This window comes from Hoplias malabaricus, chromosome 4 (genome assembly GCF_029633855.1).
Source record: "Hoplias malabaricus isolate fHopMal1 chromosome 4, fHopMal1.hap1, whole genome shotgun sequence".
NCBI lineage: Eukaryota > Metazoa > Chordata > Actinopteri > Characiformes > Erythrinidae > Hoplias > Hoplias malabaricus.
The window spans coordinates 35964454-35992416 of record NC_089803.1 but is presented as its reverse complement, the minus strand read 5'-3'; the positions used below and the strand labels follow the sequence as shown (position 1 = coordinate 35992416).

The window sequence follows — 27963 nt, the reverse complement described above, 5'->3', positions numbered from 1 at the left end:
CTAACTGTCCTGTAAAAGCCACCGGCAGCCGTTGGTGTGTGTATTATATATGTAGTATACATGACCTTATATATGTACGTGTCTTGTTTGTGTTTAGGAACAGTCAGTGCTGTTGGCTTCCTCTTAGCTACTGAAAAAAAAACTATATATCCTATAGACCCTATATGTATATATAAATAGGATAACATTTGAAAACGGTTGCCTTATCGCGCATTGTGTGAACGAGTGCTCAACGCTTTCCATGCAATGGCTACAACAGCACTGATCCCCAGGTCACTACAGAGTAGATGGTGATTTATAGGTGTCCAGTCTGAGTGGTGGTCTTACGCTGGACAACAGGTTCCCGGACTATCTACAGCATTTAAACATTTAAATAACAACAAACTCCGCTACCTCAGCTCTTAGCTTGTTTTATGAACGGCCGTTGGTGCGCAGCAGGTGAAATCATGCTGACTGCTCTTTTAAAAACTTTGGAGTCCTTCCTGAAGAGTTAACAGAAAAAGATGTCCCGGGTCACTTTGTATTCGTAGACTGATACTTTTTTCTTTTAACCAACTATGGCAGAGTACGCAGAATGACTGGAGGTAACCAGTGTTACAGGCCCCTTCTGACTGTAATGCCGTTTCCGTGTCATCGGGGTCATGGACTCGTCTGTACAGACACTACACATTTTCAAACGAGTCCAACTCAAGTCATTCGCTCCTGATGCTCACTTACTCTCTCGGTCTTTCTCTCGCTCTAACGCACACACGATGCACGTGGGCAGTCTGAGCTGAAAATAGTTCCAGTGACTTCCTTCGCTGGTTATCTAGCATGTTAGACAAAGTCGTTCTGAATCTACAAGGTTCCCATCATATCCCCGTGCGAGATTACCTCAGCGCGGTGGTCTGGAAACAGCAGTGATTTGGCCGCTGAGTGGCAGAAATGTGTCAGGCAGCTGAGCTGAGGAGGCTGCGTGTAGTTTCAGTTATACAGCCACATATACTGTGACTAGAGTGTGTAAAACACCCCAGCGTCGCTGGAGACCGAAACGTGAGGCGAGCTTACTCCCAAACACATGGGAAGTGTTTGTTGTTGTTTAAAGGGATTTTTTTAGACGGCTTCTCCTGGGTTTTTAGTTTCTTCCTCCTGTTGTTTCCGAGATCCATTTACTCGAGCTGTTTCCCTAAGTCCGTTTATTCCTGCTTGGGGACGATGAGGACTCCAGGCTGCAGATTTGTACGTTGGAGACCCCAAACCTAAAGCTGAATTTAGATGTGGATTTTGGTCGCAGTGGCTGAAGCCTATGTATAGCATCGGTTTGCACATTACACTCGACATACGATTGTTTATTTGTACAATTGAAACCGACATTATTCAGCGTATAGCACATTTAATACAGCTGTGGCATAGAAAGAGAGGGGTTAAAAAAAGAGGTGTGGTCTTCTTTATATATATATATATATATACAGTAAATGCTACTTTGCACTAGTTTGGAAAAGCATAACAATAATAAACAAATTATTTTACAATAATGTATCATTATTGTATCGTTAATGTATCATACATCTAGAGCCCAGACAGGATGAATCAGTTACAGGTAATACATGAATACAGGTAAAACAGGAAGGACATTACTATGAGTATTATTATTGCTACTACTAACTATAAGTATTACTCAATACAAAAACTTTGAAAGGTTTGTTTGTAAGCAAGCTGAAATACTGAGAAGCCTTTTAAGAGATTAATTTTGTCCTTAAAGTAATGGCCAGACTCGGGAGACGTGTACATTTGACAACCATTCATCAATACTTTCGTATTTCTAACAGTATTGTCTCACACTTATCCTCACCTTATTTATAAGTTTAGGGCTTCCTTTTATGAGCTGTGTGTGGTTCAGAAAAGCCTAGGTGCGTTAAGCATGTTATATTACACATCACTTCCAGAACTGATGATCCTGATTTACCCATCAATTAATAAATCTAAAGTCTTTAACACGTTATAAAAAAGCACTTCTATCAGCTGCCTTTGTGAATACAGAAGAGTAGTAAATTATAGGAACAGTGCGAGGTTGAGAGTTGTCCTTTTCCCGTAAGCATCTGGTGCCAGCCAGTTTATGTTGGTAGTTTTGAGGTTGTTTTAGTAGGATTTGTTTTAAGTGGAGTGAACTGCATGATAGCCGGAGCCAAGCACACAGAGAACATTTATTTTCTCTTGTTTAAAAGTAAAGTGCATTTACTCGTCTACAGGATTATTTATTCGTCATTTACCAGGAAGTCCGGCTTATGTTTGAAACCTTCTTCACAGCGCAGGTCTGATTTATCTTGCTACACTTTCCATCATCCACAATTAAACTTACACTTCAGATCCTTTAAGTGGAGTAGGCTGTTGAAGGCAGGCTTATGCGTTTTTCCTTTGGTCTTATGTAGGTGTGCTGTGCAGTACATTTCTGAAAGTACAGAATATGTCATCATTCTCAACTCAATAAGAACTACACAGACGGATTTGCTCACTCTTATAATTGGCTTAAGGTAAGTATTCAAGGAAGAGACATCAACTAGAAACAATGATGTAAGAATACTGAAACATATTGAACACAGAATATGTGTATGACCTGCCTTTGTTCTATATCTTTCCATATTTTTCATTTCCCTTCCCTGCATGGCTGAAATATGAATTATAAATGATCAGAAACAATCCATGTGCATACAACTGAGATGACGCAAAACATTTTTAAGAGAACTACTCAGTGAGAGCCAGAGTGCCTTTGTTGTTGTACTTTTTAACATTACTTACAAACATTGTAACTTCCTGTCATGTACTGAAGTCCATGGTTCACCTTTGTGAGCTTGTGAAAACCTCTGAGAACCGTGAGAACTCAAAGGCAGAGGTGGAGAGCAGAACACTCATGAAATCATGTTTCCTGAAAGCTTCACCACCGGACCATGACATGGTCAACAAACAACTGAGACTGCATGCAATGGTCGAGTGACATCACCACAGACACGCCAGCTGGTAATTGTCTGTGGTTCCCCATGGTTCCTCTACCTCCTCATAACCTGGCCTGAGGTAGACGCTCTATATTCAGCTTGTTTAACCAAAATCAGCACTGAGCACACATGTTAGTCAGGGCAGCGTAGTTGCTGGAAAGGAAAGATGCCATAATACATAGTCTTACATGGACTCCAAATAAACAATAAAAGGAAGCAGTCCATTTGTTTGTTTAGAAGATCTTGCTACGTAATAACCTCAAAACAATTTCCATGTAATTTAGGGATACTTGTTTTGCAAATGATTTTAAAATGGGATTATGGCCACGTATTCTGTTGCAGGGCGTGTTTTTGCTGTTTGATTTGGGTTGGTGAGCAGACAAATACAGAAGCAATGTGACTTTTCCTTGTACGACACGTTATAGAAAGCACTAGTAAAGCCAAAGAGACTCATGCCAACTAAAGGGCAACGTTGCACATTCACATAAATACAGCTGGAAAATAGAAATAGTGTTAATAACAAACAACTACAAAGGAAATATACTGAGAGCATTTTCTATTTACAGACGTTACAATATACTACACATCTGTACTAGGGCCTCCCGATGTGTAATCCTTTTTTAGTATCTCTTTTATTTACATTATATATTCTGATAAACTGGCAGGTAAATATCTGACCTTCTCCAATTATCATGAAACTTATTCGGTTTCTCTTGTTCTTATTCCTGAGTTAATGCAGATATTATGTGTCTGGCTTGGTGAAAGACTTTTTGTTTATGACTGCAGGCAAGTTCTGCGAAAGATGTTATTTCTTTCTATCTGCATGCTTTCAAATGTTAACCAAGGCTTGATGTGGCAGCAAAGCAGAGGGAAGTCTCAGCAGAGTCTTTCTCAGTGAATTGTGGTAATGATTTCCATATCCTGGTGCTCATAAAGTTCCTTATAGCATCTTTGTGATTTGCCTCAAAATTGCAATTCAAAGAAGGAATGTGTAACTTCTTTTTTAATGTTCTTTCGGGACTCCCCAGGGATGAGACATTGGCTGACTTGGTTTCACAAAAAAAAGCCATTTCTATGCATGTCGCTAGACTTCCCAGGATTGTAACAAAAGCTATGTTGATGATCGCTAAACCCATCCATAACTGTCTTACATTTTGTTCATCACTTTCTGTGAATTGGCTGCAACGTCACTATAAGTTCAAATAGCTGTAGCATTATTCATTTTGACAGTTTCAGTCGTACATACGATTTTACCTTCTTCCATTCGGAGGCAGAAACAGAGGGCTTGCATCAACAAAGAGATTTATCCCAAATTCACAGCGAAGGCCACATTCATTGGTCCCTTGTCTTAGTCTCCATCGCACATGTGGTTTTCCATTTAAGAATAATTCTTAAGCCTTTGTGGACATGGAAATGCAACCAAAACAGATCCAAGCCAACCATATCCAATTTCCAATGAACATTCCCTCCCTTTGTTTCCTTGCTTTCATGTGTTTTGAAGGGGAATCCATAAGTTGTAAGTGTCCTCCCCACCCCTCCTTTTCTCGTTCTTTTTCTTTTTGCTGACACACAGCTCACATGCTGCAGCCTGCCCTGCTTGTGGTGGAGTCCTCAGTGGTCGACGTCATACTTCAAAGCTGGCATCTGCCTCCTTGGGCTTTTATGGGCCTTGTGTCTGATATGTTTGAAAGGCATGTATCTAGATGGGTTAGATGGTTGTAAACAAAAGGCCGGGATGTTTAGCACTGCTGTTTCTCTCTTTCTCTTTTTCTCACACACACACACACCAATCGCAGCCCAAAATACGCAATGCAAACAGGAATATGACTGTCAGGACTGTATCAGTCCTAAGACTGAATGCTGAGTACTGCAAACAGAACTGATTTCTGACCCTACCTACATTTTAAATGAATGTTAAGCAAATACATATAATTCTTACAGTAAGTTATATTCAGTGTGAATTACACTGTGCTAATTACCAGCCAGATGTTTTAATTTTTTTTTTTTCTAAATATGCATGGTCAATAATTCCATATTTTATCCACTGTGCTATTAGCAGTAGAAACACAATCATCAGGCAAGGATTTGCCACAGATTATTAAATATTCATGTTGTTAAGCCTGTAAATAGAGAACTGTACCTTTCAAAAGCTGAGAATGGCGGACCAATCTGTCACAAAACAGTTATTTGTTTTACCATCTCTGTTTTCTAAACACCATGAAATGAAAAAGAATAACATTTACGGTGACTTCAGGGTCAAGATGTGAACCACTTCTAAATTTGAGAAGCAGAAATTACAAATTGTGTTGTTGCCTGCGGCGTGCCTACAGTTGGTTAGGTCTGGAAACAATTCCAGCAATGTTACCTAACAATTAGTGTACAATCCCAACTTACTTTAACAGGGATTTATGCCAAACCACTGTGGATAGACCTCTTCCATAAGCAAATAAACAAAATATCACTTTCTGCTTTGATCATTCTGACATGCATTGTCAAATGTTTGCCTTTTGTGCCTTCTAAAATATATTGCGGAATGTATTTATAAACATTTTTCAGGAGTTTGTGATGAGTAGTTGTGAAGAAATCCAGCTTTTATATGATGTGTTCTGTCATCCTTTATTAATGCCTGTTAAAATGCTGCCAAGTGTTGAAGAGTGCAAAATGAAAGGAATGGATTGAGATATAATGTATTGTTTCTTGAATACTGTATAAGGGCACCGAAATCCTACTTAACACAAAAAAGTATACTTTTCAAATTTGTTTTGCTATACACTGAATACACAATATTCTAATACTATTCTGCTTTGAATTGACATGTTTCTGATGTCTGAGTGTGTTATGCGTACATAAAATGTGCTACATCAACACAGTTATTCACAAAAGATGTCAGGTGATAGGCATCTTCTCATTGTAGACTGTAAATACTATATACTGTATATACTATAAATTGCTTACATGAAGCATACTGAGCAGTTCCTCTGCTCCTCATTAACTGGGTCTGCATTTTCTCACTGCATTCAATCCTATACCATCTTTCACAGTGCCCTGCGCTAACTAGCTTTGTGTCTGCTTCTTTTTCCCTTTCAAGGGCCCTTTCCTCCGTGGTGGCTCTGGGTGCCAACATCATCTGCAATAAGATTCCGGGCCTGGCTCCTCGCCAGCGGGCCATCTGCCAAAGTCGCCCAGACGCCATCATCGTAATAGGCGAGGGGGCTCAGATGGGCATCAATGAGTGTCAATTCCAGTTCCGCTACGGCCGATGGAATTGCTCAGCCCTGGGAGAGCGCACAGTCTTCGGCCAGGAGCTACGAGTAGGTCAGTCTGTGCTAAAGACTATTCATGGTTCACGCTGAGAAAAGAACAAAGGTTAGTTGGAGAAATCATTCGACAATGTAAACTAGAAGGATTTCTGGCCAGAATAATTGTACAAATCAGTCTTTGCTACTATGCTGAATGTTTTTGGAGAGGAACTGGTTAATTTAGTCTTTAACTTTCTTTACTATGTCCACCCTGTTGTTAGAATTGTTGTGGGTGTTTGGTGAATTTTTTTTCTTTGTTAGGGCATACCACGTCAAAAGAGACGTGGAAGGACAATGCGTTGAACTCTGTTTCTACAGCTTTCCTCTAGTGTTATGTTTCTGTCTTCATGAGGTCCTCTAGAGGAGGAACAAATACAAGTTTGATTACAGGGGTAGTTCTTGTTATTGCAATGACAAAAGCAAAGAACCTTCTTTTGAAGAGAAAAAGTGATACGAGAGGCAGATTTCACTGTGTGCCAAACCCTAGTTACACACTACGTTCAGTCATACTTTGGCTTGGGCAAGTCCACCACTTGAACTTCACCTGTTTGCAAAACTACATTTATGCATCAGCTGTGACTGATATAGTGCCACATTTGAGCACCTCCAGTGTAAATGCAGCATTCAAATCACAACTAACTCTTTAATGACTTTCACACACACAGTTGTTTACTCCAACTTCTTGTCAATAGCAATGGTAAACATTTCTTGAGATCAGAATTAGAACATTGTTGTCTTACCATCAGTTTCAGGTAGGGCCTTTTGTAATTTGCATATTTAGGCATGAAAAAAAGCATGCCACACAGTTGAAATCTTGCAATAGACTGAAAAATTGAAGCCAAAACCAAAATGAAAAAGATAATAAAGAATGATACTGCAAATGAGGTAACCGCCTATGGTTAAATCTGTAAAAGCTGTTGCTGCTTGTCTCTCTCCTTCGCACTCTCCCTCATTCCCTCAATCATTTGTACAGTCAAAACGAGCTACAACCCGACAAACATTTACTTTGCTTTTGTTCAGAGAGACATTCCAGAGATGGCCATAGAGCAGTGTACTTTTTTTTTACAGTCTTTTTTATATATTTCCTTCCATTTAAGACTGTTTTGTTGCTGTTAAAATGTGGTCAGACTGCAAGTTGAAGCCAATTGCTCTGTTAACTATCACTGCTTTTCCAAATGGCTTGCTTGACTTGGGTTCCACAAAATGCATTGCAGTTTGTATGAAATTTTACACGTTTGTGGTGGATCTTTGAACAAAAGGATTTATTTACATATGGTTGTTTTTTTAGTGATGGGTGGTATTCTCATCTTGGCAAATATGCAGAATATAAAGCTATATGGTTCATCTCATACTACTTACATGCAAAGAATTTTTAAATATAAAAATATCATAAAATATCACTTTCAGGTCTAATGGCAATAAATAAAATAATGCAGGTATATTGGTTATCATGTCAAATTAAACCTTACCTATAACTCACTATGTAACATGTTTATTTGTGTTGTGCTCTTGTTAAATAAAATAAGAGTTATTAGTGATCTGAGACTAAATGAAAAAGTATAGTTATAACTGTTTTTTTTTTTTAATCTGTGGCTTTGTAGTGGTTTCTGAGTCGTATTATGAGTCTTTGTAGTGGTTTCTGAATCGTATTATATTTTGATATTTGCCATTTTGTCGGTTGTTTTTTACCTTTCTTGTTTCCAATTCCAATGAAATGATCCTTGTATTTTTCCTTTAATGTATAGACCATACCCCCCCCCCCCCCCCGAAAATTGTTGAATAGTGCATCCCTTGAAGATTGAGCTAGGCCTCCAGACAATTACAGGAACTGTGCTCAATCCCCATCAAAGTTATCTTAAAAAAAAAAAAAAGATTGCTCCCAGTGCCTGTTGCCGTCTTCTTTATAATGCACTTCCTCCAAACTGTAACCACTAAACCATTTTCCTTGCAAGGATACTGTTGTTTTTCAAGAGTTAAAGATCAGTTAACCACAAAGCTGATTCCCCCTCTCTTTGGCCAGTCCCAGTCAGCTTGGACAATCTTTCGCCATTTTACTTTGGCTTTCCAGTACAGCACACATTAATAGTGGGGTTATTGGGTATTACCAAGCCCCCAAAGATTTAATTCAAGGAAAGATTCAGTTTCAGAAAGTGGTCAGGTAACCTGATCCTCATTTCAGTATTACCCTTTAAATGTAAATATCCACGTAAAGAGAAAGGGTGGCTCAGAAATTACTGTTGCCTGTAGCAGAAATGCAAAATTAACACAAAAGAAAACCAGAAGAAGTAGCAATTAAAAAAATCTTGATGGATATTATAAAGAAATAAACAGTCCTCATTATGTTTGAAACCAATAGATTGTCAACTTTTCAGAGGACTTGGCTGTTCCCTAGTTTAACTCTGTTCCCATAGGATAACTTGAAAAAAATAACTTATCAGTAGATAGCAAAAAGATTGTAATCTGTATAATATCATAAAACAAGAACATTCAGGGGAAACGTGATATTGTTGTGATGGGAATTTAGAGCTGGTAGCCACTTTCAGCACAGTTCATTCATTTGCAAACTGTTTACACTAAAAAATGATAGGGGAAGTTTTGAAACAAGTTCCAGAGTACTATATTTCAAACCAGCCTATAAATATCTAATTGGTGGCATGTTGAAAGTATTGTTGTGACGCTCTTTTTAATCTTTTTGTGTTTGAAATAGGATTAAAATTAAGTCAAGCTCATTCCAGCCTCATTTACACAATGGAGTTGAAAAAGTGACGCACTCTACCTCTTTTGTGTTTACTTTTCAGGCCTGTTTGTCATCCAGGTGATTCAGTGTGTATTCCTGTGAATGGAGTTTGTCACTGATCTCAGAGAAAAATTGCCTGAGTTCACACTTGTGTTGCCCTTACTCACTTCACAAGAGGGCCCCGCAAAGGGGTGGACGGGTTGGGCCTCTTAACCATATGAAGAATCTTACATTTATTCCAAACTTGCACTAAAAGCATAGGGTGTTATTAATATGCCTATTTAACAAATGCCAGAAACATGGTTCAAATATACTGCTACAGTTCTCCAATCTTCTTACAGGTTTCTCAGAGCTTCCTACCAGTGCAGTAAAATTCTGCATTTATTCAGTAAGAACTTCTTAGAAATTTGAAGAAATGGAAAAAATACTTGAAAGCTTATGCCCTTTTAACCTACAGCATTGCAAAAATGAACACAATCAGTCACTTAAGCAACTAGAATGTGCAAACTGTCAAACTAAGATCTGAGAGTGATGGATATTTATAGATTCAGTACCGTAGCTATGTTCAAACTGGTATGGAGTTGAACATATTACAGGGAATTGCATTCAGTTAGGGAGATTCGAGTCAAATATGTTTTTAAGACAAGCAGATAATTAATGCTGCTGCTGGTCACTTTTTTCTGGGAACTGTGCACATAGCTCTCTTAAAATTGTCTGGAACAAAAAAATATTTTAAATCTGAATAATATTAAAATTTTTAATGGGTCATGTTTTTTGAGTATTTTATTCAGATTTCACCCCTATTTACTGTTGTTTGTTCATCTTTCAGAGCAAAGATTAAAACAGAAGGATGCAAGTTCATACATTTTCAGTTTTTCCTACTGTAAAGTGGTCTCCTAGCTTATATTACTAACTATAAGACATGTTCAAGAAAAGTCTTTGATTTTGGGGGAATTTCTGTGGTGCCATTCACTCTCCATTTTACTGTTTTCCCATTTTTGATGTTAGCAGATAGTCCTGAATCACAAAACGTTGCGCGTGGTTGCATATAAAGTGCTTGCGGTCTGCCGCAGTGCACACCATGTAAATGCCGTTTGCCATTTACATGGGGTAGAATGTCACAATTTTCATATTTCTGCACAAAAATTAGCCAGCTTTGCCAATGCTACGATTTGCATCCTTTAGTCTTTCCTCTAAGTTTTATCTTTTATTTATTTAATCTTGTATTTATTTCTCTCTGTGAATATTCCCATGCAGAAATGTGACTATCAGCATTCTTTCTGTGTCAGTTGCCTTTTAATATTTAGTATCAAACCGCTAAAGATGAAATGGAGTAAGATTGGCATGGTTTCTGACTGTATTCCAAAACAACATAATGGTGAATTGTACACTCTGGCTTCCAGTGAACTTGGAAGGCACTTCACATAAATAAGAAGGAAACAAGAATATGACATTGTGATATGCATTATAACATTTCATTTATGCTACGTATTAAATATTACATTCAGTTTAAAGCATTTGAAGCCTTCTTATCCATGTGTCTGTCTTTCTTGTCACACTGATGCAACAGGATTATTTGACAGAAGATGGAAGCAAAAGGATTGGCTAAAGAAGTCCTAGCTTCTTCAAAAAGTCTGAACTTAACTACAAATTACTGTCTGCTGCAACTTAACAATAGACAGCAACTCCAATTTATGCCAGAAATCACACACATGTGGTTTAATTTACAGCTGCACTGGATTTTATTGTAAGTTGAATAACTTAGGAGAAAATGTCATTTGACAACCCTTGGTTTCTTTTCAATTGAATTGTGATGTAGACACTCAGCTGGGAGGTTCCATCAATAAGATCAGAAACACCATTGCTTCATCTCTACTTTAAATGCCAACAGTTTTGACAAATGCTTCTATTCTTTTTAAGGTTGATCCCTTTTAGTATGATGTGGCCTTTAGGGAGGGAAACTATTCGCTTTTTTCCTTAATGTTTGAATAAATACTACATGCTCACTTTTTGTTTAAATATTGTTAAAAGGAATATTCAACTTGATTTTTTTTTACTTTCTGGATGCTCATACTGCTACAATTGATATTTTCCTTCATTTCATAACAACATCTTAACACTGGCAGTTATGAATACTAAAGATGTTTTCACACTGAATGCGGTATGCTTGCACTCACCGGTCAACACAATTTCAACACAACCTGCGGTAATTGTGGCACAAAAATTGGCGAATTTTCCACATTCGGTGTGAAAACATTTTAACATGACACAGTATTTATTTATAGTAGTTGTAACCCAGGGTTAATGTTTTGGAATGTTTTATGAGCTCTGTTCCTCAAGGATAGTCCACTAACACTAACCCAGATGAAAACATCACATATCCACAACAGCTATCAGTGTCTACATGTAAAAGAAAGCACTCTTTCATCATTAGATATAGTGCTTATCATCAAACAACTTCCCTACCATGCTCAATCACTCAGACAGAGTGAAGATCCACGTGGAAGCATGTGGGCCTTTATCAGCAACTATCAGATTAAAGCTCAGTATCTGGAACTATGAGTCCTGATGATAGGAAGATTCAAAAGGAGAAAGTGAGATAAAAGAAAGAAAGAAATTGTGATTTTGAAAGAGATATGAAAGGCTGTGAATGCAAAATAAGGCCAGATTGAGAAAGAAAACAGATCTGGTATTTGCTCCTCAGAGTGTGATATCCATTCTGAACTACTGATTGAGTGTGAGCGGGAAAGGGAAGCGCAGAAAGAAACAGTTAAATACTGAACACAAAGTACGAAACACATCACAGAGGTGAGAGCATCAGGGAAGAAGAAAGATGTTTACTATTTATTTGGTTCAGAATGTGGCTTTGTAATATGGCGTAAAAGCAGGAGCCCCAAATACAACACCTTGCATATATAACTTTGCTAAACAATTTGTTCATTGCCCTTATGTTACCATAATTTATGTGGCTTCTTCAAAATCATTTATCATGCTTTATTTCCCTTGTTACAATGTGGAGAGACAGTGTCAAGCACATGTTAAAATATTAAATTGACCTATACTTAAAACACTTCAGAAGCACTTTACTGCTATTACAGTCCATTTGAGCAGTTCCTGAGAAAAACTTGAGCAGAACCTGCTGTGGTCTGGGTCTTGAGTCGTGAGTTTCTTGAGACAGGAAAACTTTTAGATTTGGTTGGACTGCTTACAATAAGATGCTGAAAATAAGGCCCTGTAGCAAGCATTACTATCGTTAGCTTAAGAGAGTTTGCTACCTGCCAAGTTTCTGGAATAAAATGTACATATTAAAGAGAATGAGAAAGTAGAAAACAAAAAAGGCTGCGTTCACGTTATGAGCCTCATTCATCAATTCTGATTTGCTCAGATCAGATTGGGCTGTCCTGAGGGTCTATATTCATAAATGTAAGTGGCATGTATCTGTATTTAATGTGGAGAAATTTATCTCTGAGACAGCAAGCATGTCCACGTTGTTATGTTTATGCATCGCCTCCTTTATCAACAACAAAAACATATTTATGAGACGATTCATTGTTGTAAAACTGGAAAAAGAGACACATTAGTAACTCATGTGTGTATCACATTTTGCACAAGAGGACAGCAAACAGCTCATCGACTGTACACGATTAGGATGAGATAACGCATGCCCATGAATCAGTTATGTATCCGATGTAGGAGCACATATGAAAGTAACTCAAAATCTGACTTGATAAAATCAGATCTGACATGTCCACACAGCCCTGATAGGATCGGATGTGAGTCATATTAGGGCAAAAATATATATACATATAAAAACACTCTGCGTTTATGTTCTGAGTATATGTGCTTTCAGAATTGAGCATTCAAACTGGAGACTTTGCTGACAAAGCAGTTACACTTGCTTGTCCCTATTCCAGTCAGTCCCACCCCATTAACCACCACTGCCTGAACACTGGGTGCCGGGAAATAAGAATAGATAGATAATAAGATAGGAAGTATTATCAATCCAATCTCTGTATGTCTCTGTCGGCTTGGCCAGTGCAAGCACGACTGGAACACTGCAGGGACAAATGGATAGATGGACGGATGGATAGAAGGAAGGACAGAGAGATGGACAGATGAGTAGGACGTGTTATCAGGCCGATCTGCGTGTGTGTGTGTGTGTGTGTGTGTCTGTGTTGGCTTGGCTGGTGGAGGCGTAGAAACAGGATGTTAGGAGATCAGATGAAGCTTGCTCAGCTTCACACAATCAGATGAATGCACCACATTGATTGGACAGAAAGAACCTGGCTGCATTCCTGTTGGAACAGGCAATCTTTTACCCTTTATCACATTCACTTTGAATATTTAAGGCACTGTAATTTTCATACGTGATAAAAGATCAACTATAACTTCTCCACAGGCTTGTACAAAGCTATCAACTTTAAAAGGATTCAAATGTTAAATGACTCAAATTCCTGTTACACTATCACAGCACAATGGCATAATTAATATCTTGGCCCATTAAAATGGGACAAGGTCTTCATCCATTAAGAAGATAATTAAATAATATGACACACAAAAAATACACTGATCAAAAAACACTTGGATGTAAGCTCTACTTAAATGTGTTGCAGTGCATAAAACATCCATGTTACATTCTACTCCATGTTAGTTTGTGCCCTGCTCTCCCCTACACACTAATATAAATATAAATTAGTTGTGTCAATCAATTCAAACCTTTAATAGAGTACTTCACAACAACATTCTGTGATTAATCACAATTTAAAAATGCTAGTATTGTCATGTTTTTTGGAAGGGAGTTAAAGCATATAAACCTGTACAGTGGTATGCATGAAAAACTGGTTAGATGAAACTATCCTTTTTACTTTATTATAATATTTCAAAGTAGTTATTAAGATATTTTTGAATTAGAACCTGTATATTGGTAGAGAAAAATTTTCAGGGAGATAGTTAACATCAAACACAATGAAGCTTGGACACAAGCTTTAATAGATAGAACTGCAGCATGCAGCTCACAGCTCAGACAATAACACATCTCCATTTTCCAGCTTCAGCAACTTTTTAAAAGAATAATGTGTGGATTATGTGAGGGTTAGGGTTCGGGTTCTCGCATCAGCTGTGTGTTCAAGAAAGAGAGAGCGAGAGAAATGGTAAGAGTGAGAGTTAGCTGAATGCATATTTCAGCGCAAAAACAATGTAATCTACCTGCTGAACTGAGGAGAGTTGCTGTGTTTACATCTCCTAATGAAACCGCTAATATATCACTAGGCTCTGTAAAATGAGTGAATTATGGGAGGAACTTGTGGTGAAATATGTAAAAATTATTTTGTATTTAAAAAATGTAACAATGTAAAGTTTCCCGACTATTCACATGCTTTGACTCATTAATGTTGGCAGCACTAATAAACATATATCCACATATGAATTCAGTATTAAGGACTGAGATGTCCTTAATGGCATTTTTAGCAAAAAAAAAAAAAAATGGGTGTGCCTAATACACAAATATATATGCATACATTTATGCCACCATAAAACCCAGAAATTCTATCCAATAAGAGCCACAGCACTGTGCCATGAAATGGTCCTTCTGCTTTACATCTGGTTTGTCTGATTAGGGGCTAATGCATTGAATAAAGTGAGACACAAAGTTGAGAATACACCAAAAAGCAGTAAAAGTTCATCGGGGCCTAAAGCTAGCCTGGTCCCTGCCTGTCAGGTTTTACTGTATAACATAGCTCACTTTTTTTGGCTCCCTTTTTTTCCCACCCTCTTCTCTGTGGTATGGATATAAAAAAATATGAATACGTACACACACAGACACACACACAAATATATATAGTCATGCACACACAATCACACTCATGCATGCAGCACAGCACACTTTAACAAAGCGCTTGCTGTAAAGTATGCCACTCTGGTAAAACCATATTATTTTATTGACCAGGAACATGGCTGTGCTAATTCTTCAAGCTGCAAACCTCATAGACCACAACTTTGTCTATAATTTGCTGGGCACACATGTTCATAGCAACGCTACATAAAGCGGAACGGAAAACAGTAGTGTGCAGTGCATTAATCAGTTTCTCTAACGTTAATATACAAAGCAGGACTTATTTTTGCCTCTGCTGTAGCCAGGGACTTTCAGGCTTCAAGAAAGCAATGTAAACTGCATTACATGCACAGCTTTAGTGTGCAAGACTCAGCATTGGGCACTGAATGAATATGCCATCTTTTAAACAGACTTATTTACACCATAGTCTACAGTGCATTTGTATTGTATGAAAAAGCCTAAATCTTTGTATCATGTTGTTAAACAGAACCATGTCATGAATTACTCCAATCCTGCAGCACCCTGCAACCACCAGTGGGTGCCACTTTTTTTCACTAGTATTTATTTAAGCACCAGCAGGCTCAGGCTTACACTGAGAAGAACTGGATGAGTGTAACTGCAGTTGTGTCAGAGACACACAGGGGTAGATATTTCAGCAGTGAATAAATGTTTGAGAAACCTCGGCACAGTCACAGAGCACTCACTATGTTATTTCACGGCAGTCTGAAGAACAACCCTCCACCACACTGGATTTTCTGTAGGTGTTTACTGCATGCATTGCTCAGTTTTGCTCAGGCCTTAAGGTGAAAGTGTGTAATTTTCCTCTGGTCTCTGACTAATTTGTGTTGCCACAAAGTGGCACGCTGCTGTTTCAGACACACGTCTGAGTCAAAGTAAATTGTTTTTGCTTAAGCAAAGAAATTGTAATGCATCTACGGAATTAATTTTTTACTTTTTCAAGCGAAAGGGCGACATAGTATATAAACATTCAGAGGCATATTGTTCAGTGACTTCATGGACTACAGTGCAAGTCCTGGAAGGGTATAACAGAAGGCTGGACATGCCATTAACGGGTTTAAATAAACAACATTGTGTAGTCTTGTTCTGTTGTTGTTTTCATCTTGGTCAGTCTAGTGTGGTGTCCTTAAAGTTCAGAAGAAGCATGAATGAAATGGACATTGCCACATTGGGCAGTCCCAAAATTCAACAGGAAAGAGCGAATGTGTACTTTTGTACTTACTGTTCTCTCTTTGGTTGTAAATCTGGTCTGCTGTGTCATACAAGATCCGTTTAGTGGTCCGCTCTCCTCCGCCAAAGTGGTCAGCTTGTCATGAAAGCCGCAGTCGCACGCCCACCTTTTCCACAGATGGAGTAGTGAAGGGAGTCTATCTATAGATCAGAAAGAAGGGGAAAGAGACAAGAGGTGAAACAGAAAAATGATAAGTACTCAAAGCTTTATATCATTTCATTTTTCAGAGATTCATATTGATGTGAAGCATTTGTTCTTTATTTTCATCTTGGACTCTGTCACAGACACTTGCCACTAAACTCTATTAGCCGCGTGGTTTAATAATGCTGTGTTCTTCTCTCTGGACTGCTCCAAGTTAATTGAGGTTTTTCTGGTCAGTCCAGTTTTCCACTGGCAGTGTACAAGGCTATCCCAGGGTGGTTCCTCCTGGAACAGGGCTTTGGGGCTGGAATATTCAGTTTTTTTTTTTTCAATTCAGCATTTCAGGAGCCATGCAAGGAGTGAGTATTGGGAAAGAAAGCCCTATTCAGCAGTGTACATCACTGTCCCATGTCCTATGTTCCTGTATACACCTATATTATATGACATTTCTGAACTTCATACCTTTTGATTATATAGATTTATAGTTTCAGATTTAAATGCATTAACAGGAAGGGCTTCAGAGCTGGTGGCGTGGTCCAATGATGGGTGGGTGTTGGTGTTTGGAGGTGATATGTAAGCCAAATATTAATTTCAGATACACACCGCAACTTTTATGTTTAAGTTTTAGTGGCATCTAGCGGTGAGGGTGCAGTCTGAAAATCCCTTTCTTTTCCAAGCTACCTCTTTAGCATTATAATCCTGAACCACTCTAGAGCCAGTGGATGGTTTGTCTGTTGTGGGTTACTATAGAAACATAGCAGCCTCTGTTGGAAACACGCCCTGTAAATAGGAAGGCCTCATTCTAAACTAACATGCCATGATTCGTATTTACAGATGACTATACACTAATGAAAAAACCTTACACTACAGTGGTGCTTAAACATTTGTGAACCCTTTAGAAGTTCACTTCTAAATTTTTTGCATACATTTGACTTAAATTGTCCTTAGATTATCACACAAGTTCTAGAAGTAGATTAGGAGAACCAAATCAAACCAATTTTACCAAACCCATTTTGTCATTTATGTTTTGAAGAAAATCATATTACATATCTGTGAGTGGCAAAAAGTATGTGAACCTTTGCTTTCAGTATGTGGAATTACCCCTTTTGAAGCAATAACTTAAATAAACATTCCTGTACATTGGTTTGGAAAAATTTGATCCCATTCCACCATACAAAGTAGCTTCAACTCTGTAATGTTTGTGGGTCTCCCCTGAACGGCTTGTTTCAGATCCTTCAACAATGTTTCAATTGGATTAAGGTCAGGACATGGCCTTTTTAAAAAACATTAAATCTATTTGTTTTTAGAATATTTGTCCTTTAGAACTTGCTTGTATAATTCAGAATTCACTGTTCCATCAAAGATGGCAAGCTGTTTTGGCCCAGATGTAGCAAAACAGTCCCAAACTATGATACTACTTCATTTCACAGATGGGATAAGGTGTTTAAACTGGAATGCAGTGGTTTCCTTTCTCCAAACATAACTCTATTCATTTAAAACAACAATGATCTATTTTGGTCTCATCCGTCCACACAACACTTCCAATATCTTTCTGGCATGTCCATGTAATCTTTAGCAAACTGGGAAGGGGCAGCAATGTTCTTGGTATTGAGCAAAGTTTTCTCTGTGCAACCCTGCCATGCACGCCATTGTTGTTCAGTGTTCTTAGGACAGTGGACTCATGAATATTTAACATTAGTCAATGTAAGAAAGGCCTCTGTTTGCTTAGATGTTATCTTGGGTTCCTTTGTGACCTCATGAACTATTGCTTCTGGCGTGATCTTTGTTGGTCGACCACTCTTGTGGAGGGTATTAAAGGTCTTGGATTTCCACCATTTGTACACAATCTGTCTCAATGTGGATGGGTGGAGCCCAAACTCGAGAGATGGCTTTGTAACCTATTCCAGGATGATAAACATCAACAACTCTTCTGAGATCCTCAGAAATCTGTATTGTTTGTGCCATGATACACTTCCACAAGCATGTGCTGTGAATATCAGACTTTGATAGATCCTTGTTCTTTAAATAAATCAGGGCACCCACTCACTTATTGTCATAGAAATTGCTATTACCATTGTCATTGACTGTAATATCATGTTCAAATTATGTCACATCTAGAAGAAACATCTAGAAGATCTAGAATGATCTTCTGAATGAACAACTAAATTTTCATCAACTTTCTTCCTCGTTCTGTGCAGATGTGAAAAATAAGAAAGACTTAAATATAAATTGAAAAGTTAATTTATGTGTAAATCACTTTTTCATTTTCTTCCATCGGTCTACCCACTGATATTTGCTACATGCAATTTGTTAATTATTCTGGTCCCCTTGACATGTTCACACAATGTGAATCAATCTATAAGAAAACAAATTAAATAAAATTACAAGATTTTGGAAACAATATACAAATCATTGTTCATGCTTGCTGGACGTACTGCATACTTCATGAATGCAGCTGTAATATGTTCTCATTACTAGCATCAGGAGCTCTAGACCCAACAGGGGGTGACAACTTAGACGGCCCATCATTTCCGCTGTGAGCCTCCAAATATGCTCATGTTTTTAACATTACGCTTGGCATGGTGTGTGTGTTGAGCAGTGTATGTGTGTGTGTGTAATTATGCTTGCATGAGTATGTCGAAGCATTTGTGTATGTGTGTGTGTGTGGGTTTGCTGTATTACCACAAGCTGGCTGTTCAGAGATTTCTTGGTAAGCAGAATGGCAGTGAGCAGTATGCTGTGAGTCAGTGTCTGGTTGAGTCAGAGAGGAGAATGGAGAGAGCAGAGGATGAGACAGAACATGGCAACAGAGGAAAAGAGTGGACATCAAATCTACAAGGCCTGGCTATAAACCACTGGATTTGCACTATATTAAGCAATAGCAACAAACATATGAGCATAGATATTTATGAATCCTACATCAGTATATAAGACTTACTATGATTCCTCTATAAATCCTATAATGTATAGTGAAGTATGGCATGTTCTTGTCTGGTCCCATTAGTGTTTCTATAGTATTGCAAGTTTATGTCAGATTACATAGGTATCAGGTGTATTTCATAAAAATATCTACATGCCTACACATAGAGATCTGCCCATATTACCCATTTCAAAATTAACAGCATTTTCTGAACCCACTAAGAATTTATCAACATCTATGTAGGAAAGGAGGCCTGGAGACCTTTCTTCTTTCTTGTGGCCAGCTGGCAAGGTGCATTGCTTGAGGAATTCAGCACATTGGACAGCACCTACGCTACTTTCTCACACTCACAGTATGCCATTGCTTGGTGGTTGAACAGGGTCTGTTAGGGCCCTTTGCAGTCACGTTAAAAAAAAAACAACCTTTACCTGTTGCATAAATAACAACCAGGTTTTTTTTCATGGCGAATAATAAATGTAATACATTTTCCAGATTTCTAAACCCCTTTGAAAAAAATGTACAGAAATTTACCCTTCGCTGAATCAACAAATCAGTATGATTACATACTATAAATGTGGCAGATTAGACTGAAAAATGCTTGAGGTTGAACATGTGCACCTCAAAAAATATTAAGTTGGATGGCATGTTACACTCTCCTTCCTTTTGTGATGAAGCCAGTACATATTATGACCTTACCCATCAGAACTGCTCTCTAAATAAATGTATGCATTGCTCTGGAAACATGGCAGTGCATCTAGCAAAGGAAAATCTTATAAATTTTAATAAAATGTGCATGTTGTAGAAATTTCCTATACTATACTGCAGCTGTAGCTTCATAAAGCAACACAGAGTTCCTGCCTACTGGCCATTATTTATGCTTCATTTTTCTATAATTGACAGTGCAGCACAAGTGGATGTGATGACTGGAGTAGATTTCACAGGCTCATCTCTCTTTCCCCCAGGCAGCAGGGAGGCAGCATTTACCTACGCCATCACAGCCGCAGGGGTGGCCCATGCAGTGACGTCGGCCTGCAGCCAGGGCAACATGAGCCACTGTGGCTGTGACCGTGAGAAACAGGGCTACAACCAGGAAGAAGGCTGGAAGTGGGGAGGCTGTTCAGCTGACATCAAATATGGCATTGAGTTCTCCCGGAGGTTCGTGGATGCCCGTGAGATAAAAAAAAATGCCCGTCGCCTGATGAACCTTCACAACAACGAAGCAGGGAGAAAGGTATACTTGACCAATTACAATGTACATTGTAATACAGGCAAAATATTACCATAAACAAAATAACTATGAAACTAACGTGCAAGTTACATGGCAGTATCCGAGTATTTAGTAACAAGGAACTCAAATGTGAATTCTTAAAGGGGTTAACTCAGATTTTATAGTTAGTTATAGGGAATGGCTTTTATCGAGTAAAATTTTTGAAAAATCTATCATGCAGTGAGCCTCAATGCTTCCATGTTTCCACCAGCATGTGGTTATGGCAGCCCAAGACGAGCTGCCAAAATTCAGCCACACTTTTAAAACATGCCTGAACTGAACCAGGACTCCTACTTGTTCTTTCAGCATTTATCAGTTTGATTCATGGCCATGGCTTCTTCTGTCCACTGTGGTAAAATTTCAAAGCAGGCTAAGCATGTGCTAGAGCCAGCATGTGGCATACTGTGTTTGCACTCTGCTTGTATAGAACAAGTGTTTGAGGTGATTTTATGCACACCAAGCTGAAAACATACCAGCAAAAACACCACAACAGAGCTTACAGGCTATGATTTTGGAGTGGCTCTGACTGATAAGTAATAGTCAGACATTTTCGACAGCTTGTTTTGCTTTAGGCAATTACTGTGTTTTCCCTCCACCATCTTGTGGCATCCTCTTGATTCCAGCACTGGTTTGGCTTTGGCTCTGTTCCTCTTTGGCCATGTTTGTTTGTTATTAGTCATCCAAGAACATAAAATAACAAGCACCCTAACAGCACTGCTCTTTCACTTCAGAATGTGCTCTGGTGGCAAATGGATCTAATTAATAACGTTGTTCTTTATTGTGTGAGCTGGAAGAGCTAGCCGAGCAGAGCCAGGCCTGCGGTTGCCAAATGGAGTCTCTCCAATCCCCCTCCGGTCTATTGCGTGGAATCATGAAGTGTAAAGTCAGTAACAGGATATTATTGCGAGCCTCTCTCTGCTGCACTGAAAACACAGGCCTCAGTCCAGTGCGCTGGGTTTTTTCTGCCTTTTATAATGGACCATCATGTTAATAGTTGAGTGGTGGCATCACAGCAGAGGGTGGGGAGCCTGAGAGGATTTGTATTTACCATGTGACTTTGCAATGGGCAGGATCAGGGCTGCCGCTCTGGAATTTCAATTGCAATCAGACGTGTGTGTGGTTTGAGCTGGCTTTGAAGGATTGGGGGCAAAACTGGTACACATCAGCCCAGTCAATGTAAACGGATCCCTCAAATGTGTACAGCCATGCAAGCATTTAAGTAAAAGGCCTGTTGTGGGCAGGAACTTTTGGATCTATAACAGAGCTATAGAAACATCTGCCATGGATGGGCTAGTAGTTCTTTAGGTCATTGCACACTTAAAGCATGAGCAATACAGAGAATGAAGCTACTCTTATAAGAATGTACTGACAATAGTCTAGCCTGTGTCAGAATAGTTTATTTTAATTTGTCAGCTTTCCCAGGGAATGGAGAATTGGCTTGATGCAAGGGTAGGTCAAGGCACTGGAAAAAAGACTGGCCAAAATATGTAATATTTTATGCAACATTTTACATTAATAGACATCAGTATCAGATGTAGGTCTGGCACTAGTCTTTGGAGAATAATATACTACAAACATTTTTATGGTTTGTTCCCACCACTTCCTTTCATGTTCATTTCCATTAGGCCATAGTCTTAGTACACAACACCACTGCCGCATTATTACCTGCAGAACAGATAAAATATGTGGATTCATCTAAAGCATTCACCTTGAGTACAATGCCTTAAAAACTGCATTCATATTCTTTGCTTCAAAAGAAACTAAATTTCTAAATCAGTTTAATCCAGTCATAAATGGTTAATACTTATCTGACTGGTATATCTAATAGGTTGAGAAAGCTAAAACAACAACACCAACACGTAGCAACTGGTTGGAAAAAAAAAACAGTTACATATGGAAATATTTAGCATTTGAGTCCAAAGACCAAACAAAATCGCTGTGTCACAAAAACTGAAGAGCCCAGAAGCAACGTATACACAAAGCATACCAGCGCTTGCCTTAGGCTGTTCCTTTCAAAATAAGACCAAATTTGAGTATTTTCATTAAAAAGTTTGTTAGTAATCCTCATGCATGTGTAAAGAATACTGGCAAAAGGTTTACAAAAAGTACAAAAAACTATTAAAATATGATCCTTAGGCTCTCAGCATTCCACAGACCCATACTTCAGCAGAGAGCATTTGGTTTCAGTGCCTAACGGACCCAAGCAGTGTGAAGGACGACTCAAATGGTTTTATTTGGCAGCTACAAGCTCAACAAACAATAATCAAGACAATAAATATGTTTTCAAAGCTTAGATTTCTTTCACTATCTGCTTTTCTCCTACTGAGACTATTTAAATACAGGAGAGGTCTGAGGGATGTTGCCTCGCTCTACAGCCAATCAGGGTGAAACCCCCACCTTCCAACACATCAGCCATTTAAAGGGGTAGAGTACTGTGTTAGAAACAGTAAACAAAATGAAAATTTATTAAATTGCACCTTTATTTTTGCTGGAAAAGCACTTTTAAACAAAAGCATTTATGTTGTCATGCATTCGTTTCATTAGTTTATTTTTTGTCATCATATTGAAATTGGTATAGAGAATCGTGGAATATTAATGATATTGGTACAGACTTATACATTTCTGGTATCGTGACATCCTTACTCGTTGAAAAGCATGAACTGAAATGAGGATATTGCTATATTCCTGCTCCATAGGTGGGTAATATTGACTTATTTGTGATGTTTTGGATCACTTAAGATGGAAAACTCAGAAGAGTAACTGCATTAATGAAAGTGCTACAAAATTAAACCACTTGAGTTACAAATGAGTTTCTGTGGTAATTCAAACAGTGAGTAAAAACCTACAGTCAAGTTAAACTTCAGCCATGAACAGTTGTTTTTTTTTCCCTCAAACATACTCTTCCAACTTTAAAGACTCTTAGCTGAATATAAACAACCAGAGTGAACTGCGTTTACCCACAATTGTAGACATCCCCTTTAATTGGCGTGGTGAATTATGCTTAAAAGTATTTATTCATAATAAAGTAGTCATTACAGTTTTTAAACACTTTTTATTTTCATTAATCCCATTTGCCCAAATTTCTTAGACATATGCCTCCATTTTGCATAGGGGTAGGGGTGTCTTAACTCTTGTTGGGATAGAGCGGTAGCGTGAAGTGGTAGGACAAGGCCTTCAAATAGAGAATTTTCTGATGCATGCTAAAGAGTGTTATGAATGCCTTGTGAATTATCAACATTATGGCTCCTCAACCGACAAAAAAAACTATAAATGTCAATATTTTCTCCTTTAAAAACTATGATAACCATTGTATTTTGAAAATTTACTCCATAACAAACATGAAAGTATGCTTGTGTCTTGGTTATCATCTAGTTAATTTCTAGTTCCACATTAAATTGTGAAGCAATTACTGCAACATTTAAGGTGGAACTGGAAATTTAGAAGAAAAAGCTGCTGAATAAGAAGCTGAATTCAACTTCATATCATAGAAAAGTTAGGAGTGGGTGATAATTTATGATTTATGATTATGAAGACATTTTAACTAAGATCCAGCAGTGCACCTCTGATATAACTGTAGACTGGCAGAGCTGCCTACTGATGAAGTATCAGGCTCTTGATGATCCCTCTAGGGTTCTAGGGTTGTAAACTCATTATAAGCCTTGAGTCACTGCCTGTGAAGAATTTGGTGTGTTCTCCCCATGTCAGTGTGGGTTTCCTCTGGTTTTCTCCCATAGTTAAAAATATGCTGGTAGGTGGATTAGTTATTCAAAACAGTCCATAGGTGTGAATGAATGTGTATAATGTATGAGATCCTGTGATTGAATGGCACTTTGTCCAGGGTGTATTCCTGGATTGTGCCCAGTGATTCTGGGTAGGCTCCGGACCTGCTGCGATCCTGAACAGGATGAAGCAGATACAGAAAATGAATTAATGAATGTCGACAATACAGGAATGTTTTTGAGGCTCACTGCACATAATAAAAATAACAAGGAATAGATGAGGCATGCTTTTAATCTTGAATTAACATGAAGAATTACTATAAGAATTAAAGTTTCCACTTACGAAAAGCAATAGATTTTCAGAGGAAAAGCTGTTGCTATTGTGAGCTGCTACATGGCATATTAAAATGTGTGTCCTTTTAATATGCTGTGTATCTTGTCATCTTTGACATATGACATCTAAAGGCAAAATACAAGAAAGCAAAGATCATCGTGTGCATAACAATCAAATGAAAACATTAGCTGCCCTTCTAACCCTGGAAAATGCACTGAACACTACATCAGTATTTGATAATTTCTTGGCAACCATTAGGACTTCAGGGACTTGTTTACTGGCTTTTTAAATTATAAAGTACAGAATGTAAATGTTCCAAACAATGAGGATGGAGGTTTTTGACATAAAACAGCTTTAATTCAGCTATAATTCAAATACAGTTGCATATAAATATAAAAATGTCATGTGAGTTAATACAACATTTCCTTCAAATTGTTACAGGCATTTGGAATTTATTTCTTTAAGTAATTTGCAGAAATATATTGACATTTCCTTAAAAAAAGCTTTTAAAAGTTGGTTAAAACTCATTTTGATAAATGAAAAGTATGAGTATGTGTAACAAATAACACCTAAAAATCCACATCTATAATTTAGAATTTTACTCCTTAACTGTATGTTGAAGTGTGGAACCATATAGGAACACATTAATTTTAAGAGTATTCATGGGCTGCAGGTGACATCACAGTACAGATTAGCCATCTTATTGGGGACATAGTAATTACTCAAACAAAACTGTGATATTTAAATTGTTTATTGTTTCTATCAACACTTTTAGTCTTTATTTAGATATAAGTATGAATCCCTGACCCATTTATCAGCATCACGTTGGTAAATAGAGCCCTGTTTATCTGTGTCAATCAGTAGAGATGCTCTGGCTTTGTCAAAACCAGTCAAACAGTCCCCAATATGGCGGTCACACCAAATATAAACATGTGAATGCAACGCATGAATAAGCTGATTTTGTTGCCAAGTCTAAGGTGTGAACTCTACTTTGTAAAGTTTTAAAACTCAACTGTTGTAAAGTGACCTTTTCTTGCATTGCTGTTCTCAGGCACTGGAAGATCAGATGAAACTAGAGTGTAAGTGCCACGGTGTGTCAGGTTCCTGCACCACTAAGACATGCTGGACAACACTACCGAAATTCAGAGACATTGGCTATGTGCTGAAGGACAAGTACAACAACGCAGTACATGTCGAGGTGGTCCGGGCAAGCAGACTGCGCCAGCCCACCTTTCTTAAAGTGAAGAAGACACATGGCTATCAAAAACCCAAAGAAACAGATCTGGTCTACATTGAGCGTTCGCCCAATTATTGTGAAGAGGATGCTAAGACGGGCAGCGTGGGGACGCAGGGACGGTTGTGTAATCGAACATCACCACTCACGGACGGCTGTGACCTCATGTGCTGTGGCCGAGGCTACAATACGCACCAATACACGAAAGTGTGGCAGTGTAACTGCAAGTTTCAGTGGTGCTGCTTTGTGAAATGCAACACGTGTAGTGAGAGGACGGAGGTGTTCACCTGCAAATGAACAGGTGTGAAAGACAGCTCTCAGGGGAGCTGGGAGTAGAAGTGTGGTGACAGTTGGATTTATAACAGGGAGATATTGTTTTTGGAATATCACAAAATGGAATGGGAAAGTTACACTATTGGCTCTTCATGGCATTGTTTTGCACAGCAGAATGTTTTATATTTGCTTTACAATAGAGGTTAAATGCTAAATTCTGTCAGCAGGTACAAGCCCAGCTCTCAGCTGAGTTTAAACTACCACTGCACTGCACTGATGTATCCACACTGACTCAACAGAAGGACTGCAGGATACAAGCTGTGCATTGGACCTGTGCATTGCATTCTGGGATATGTATATTTTCCATTCCATAGGAAGCTCATCAACAAAAGAAAAAAAAATAAGACTGCAAGAATTTCAGTACTGACTGGAAATGTTTGAAAAAAAAAAAAGACTGGTTAAGTTAATCTGACGTTTGTAGGAGGGTCAGAGAAAGAACGGAGATATATGGAATGAACATTTCAAGCCGTGATCTTTAGCTCTGCAAAGATCAATATGGAACTACAAAACAAAAACGGTGCAGACTGAAAAGTGGAGTTATTGCTACAAAAAGCCTCCAGCTGCCAACTGGAATGTGGTGGAATAATATGTTAGCTATCCAGTCACACTGGAACTGTCTGTTTGAACACTGAAAATAAATTTTTTATTTATGTTATAGTCTCTTAAATAAGCAAAGCACTAACGGGTAGAAATTACTTATTTTATACTAAGTGTATAAATACAGAGATGGAAGTAAAAAAAAACTCTTTGTAGAAACTCATGACTGAAGGTGTGCGTCTTCTCCCCCAACACCCCCCCCCCCGAACTCCCAAAGGAAAAAAAGTCCCCTGATGCTCTGACAATTCCACCCCCCACCTCCCTTAAAATGGTTTAATCATTAACAGTGTGCTGAATTCAGAAACCACTCTTTAGGACTGTTTACAGTTTTAACATTGGTTCTACTTTGCTGTAGTCTAGCTTTAGTGTGCAGTAAGTTATGCACTAAAATTTGGATCATTTTACCTTTTAAAATTTAGACAATAGCAAAGAAACAAGCAAATAATCAAATAAATATAAACAACAAATATAAAAAACATTTAAAGCTGTCCTCAACTCATGAAATTAAAATGTTGCTGGATGTGTTGTCGAGTGCTGCACTGATATTATTTTCTATTCTGGTACATTGCAAATGATAATAAATACCCATTTGACTGACTTTGGGGATTTATTGCAAAGAAAGTCTACAGTTGAAACAGTGTTTTTGTTTGTTTGTTTGTTTCTTTTTGTTTTATACAATGTAGCCCAGGCTCTGACTACAGAAAAAAAACTATTATGTGTGGATGTGTACATCATTATGTAAATCTTTATAAGATTTAAGCGTGACTCTGAGTTGCTGATTCCTTATAAACAAAACATAAACCTGACATTTCCCTTTTTTTAATGTTTGAGCATTCAAGGTCCAAAGGGGAAAAAATTCCCTCAAATTTTCCATCTTCAACAGACAGGATAAAATCCATTGGTTACTTGATGCTGCAGCACTACATAAGAGGTCATCACCTTATTCCCTTTTTCAAAGCCTGCTTTCCACTCACTTGTCTTGAGACCTTATTTAGGATTGTTCCCACTAATAAGGTAACAATATAAATTTTGTGTATCATATTTGAGCCAATGCATGTAGATGGAAAAAGCTCTCTTATTCAGAGATTTCAACCACCATTAATATGACCGCTGGCCATGAGAATGAAATAAAAATCATTAAAAACATCATAATCCAATAAATCTGAGGAGCTATTGACTTGGACTTCATTTTGTACACAGAACATGGCCATAATAACCTGTGGTCAGGTCCCTTGATTATGGCATGCATTAAACAAATGAAAGTTCTCTCTCTCATACAGCTGTAGAAAGGGTAATAGAAAGGCATCTCTAACATTTTAAAAGGAGTATCTAAA

At 38.1% G+C, this 27963-nt stretch overlaps 1 protein-coding gene across 3 annotated transcripts in view; it reads left to right on the top strand.

Moving 5' to 3' along the window:
- Positions 1-27729, top strand: part of wnt7bb (wingless-type MMTV integration site family, member 7Bb) — a 33778-nt gene extending 6049 nt beyond the window's left edge. For 2 of the 3 annotated variants that reach the window (XM_066667430.1, XM_066667433.1), the window contains exons 2-4: positions 6058-6284; positions 20108-20376; positions 25517-27729. In XM_066667430.1, the coding sequence (XP_066523527.1) occupies positions 6058-6284; positions 20108-20376; positions 25517-25996 (976 nt within the window). In that variant the 3' untranslated portion in view covers positions 25997-27729. Of the gene's footprint in view, positions 1-475; positions 585-6057; positions 6285-20107; positions 20377-25516 lie in introns of those variants that run through there. The other variant, XM_066667431.1, reaches the window with a different exon arrangement.
- Positions 27730-27963: the final 234 nt, after the last annotated feature.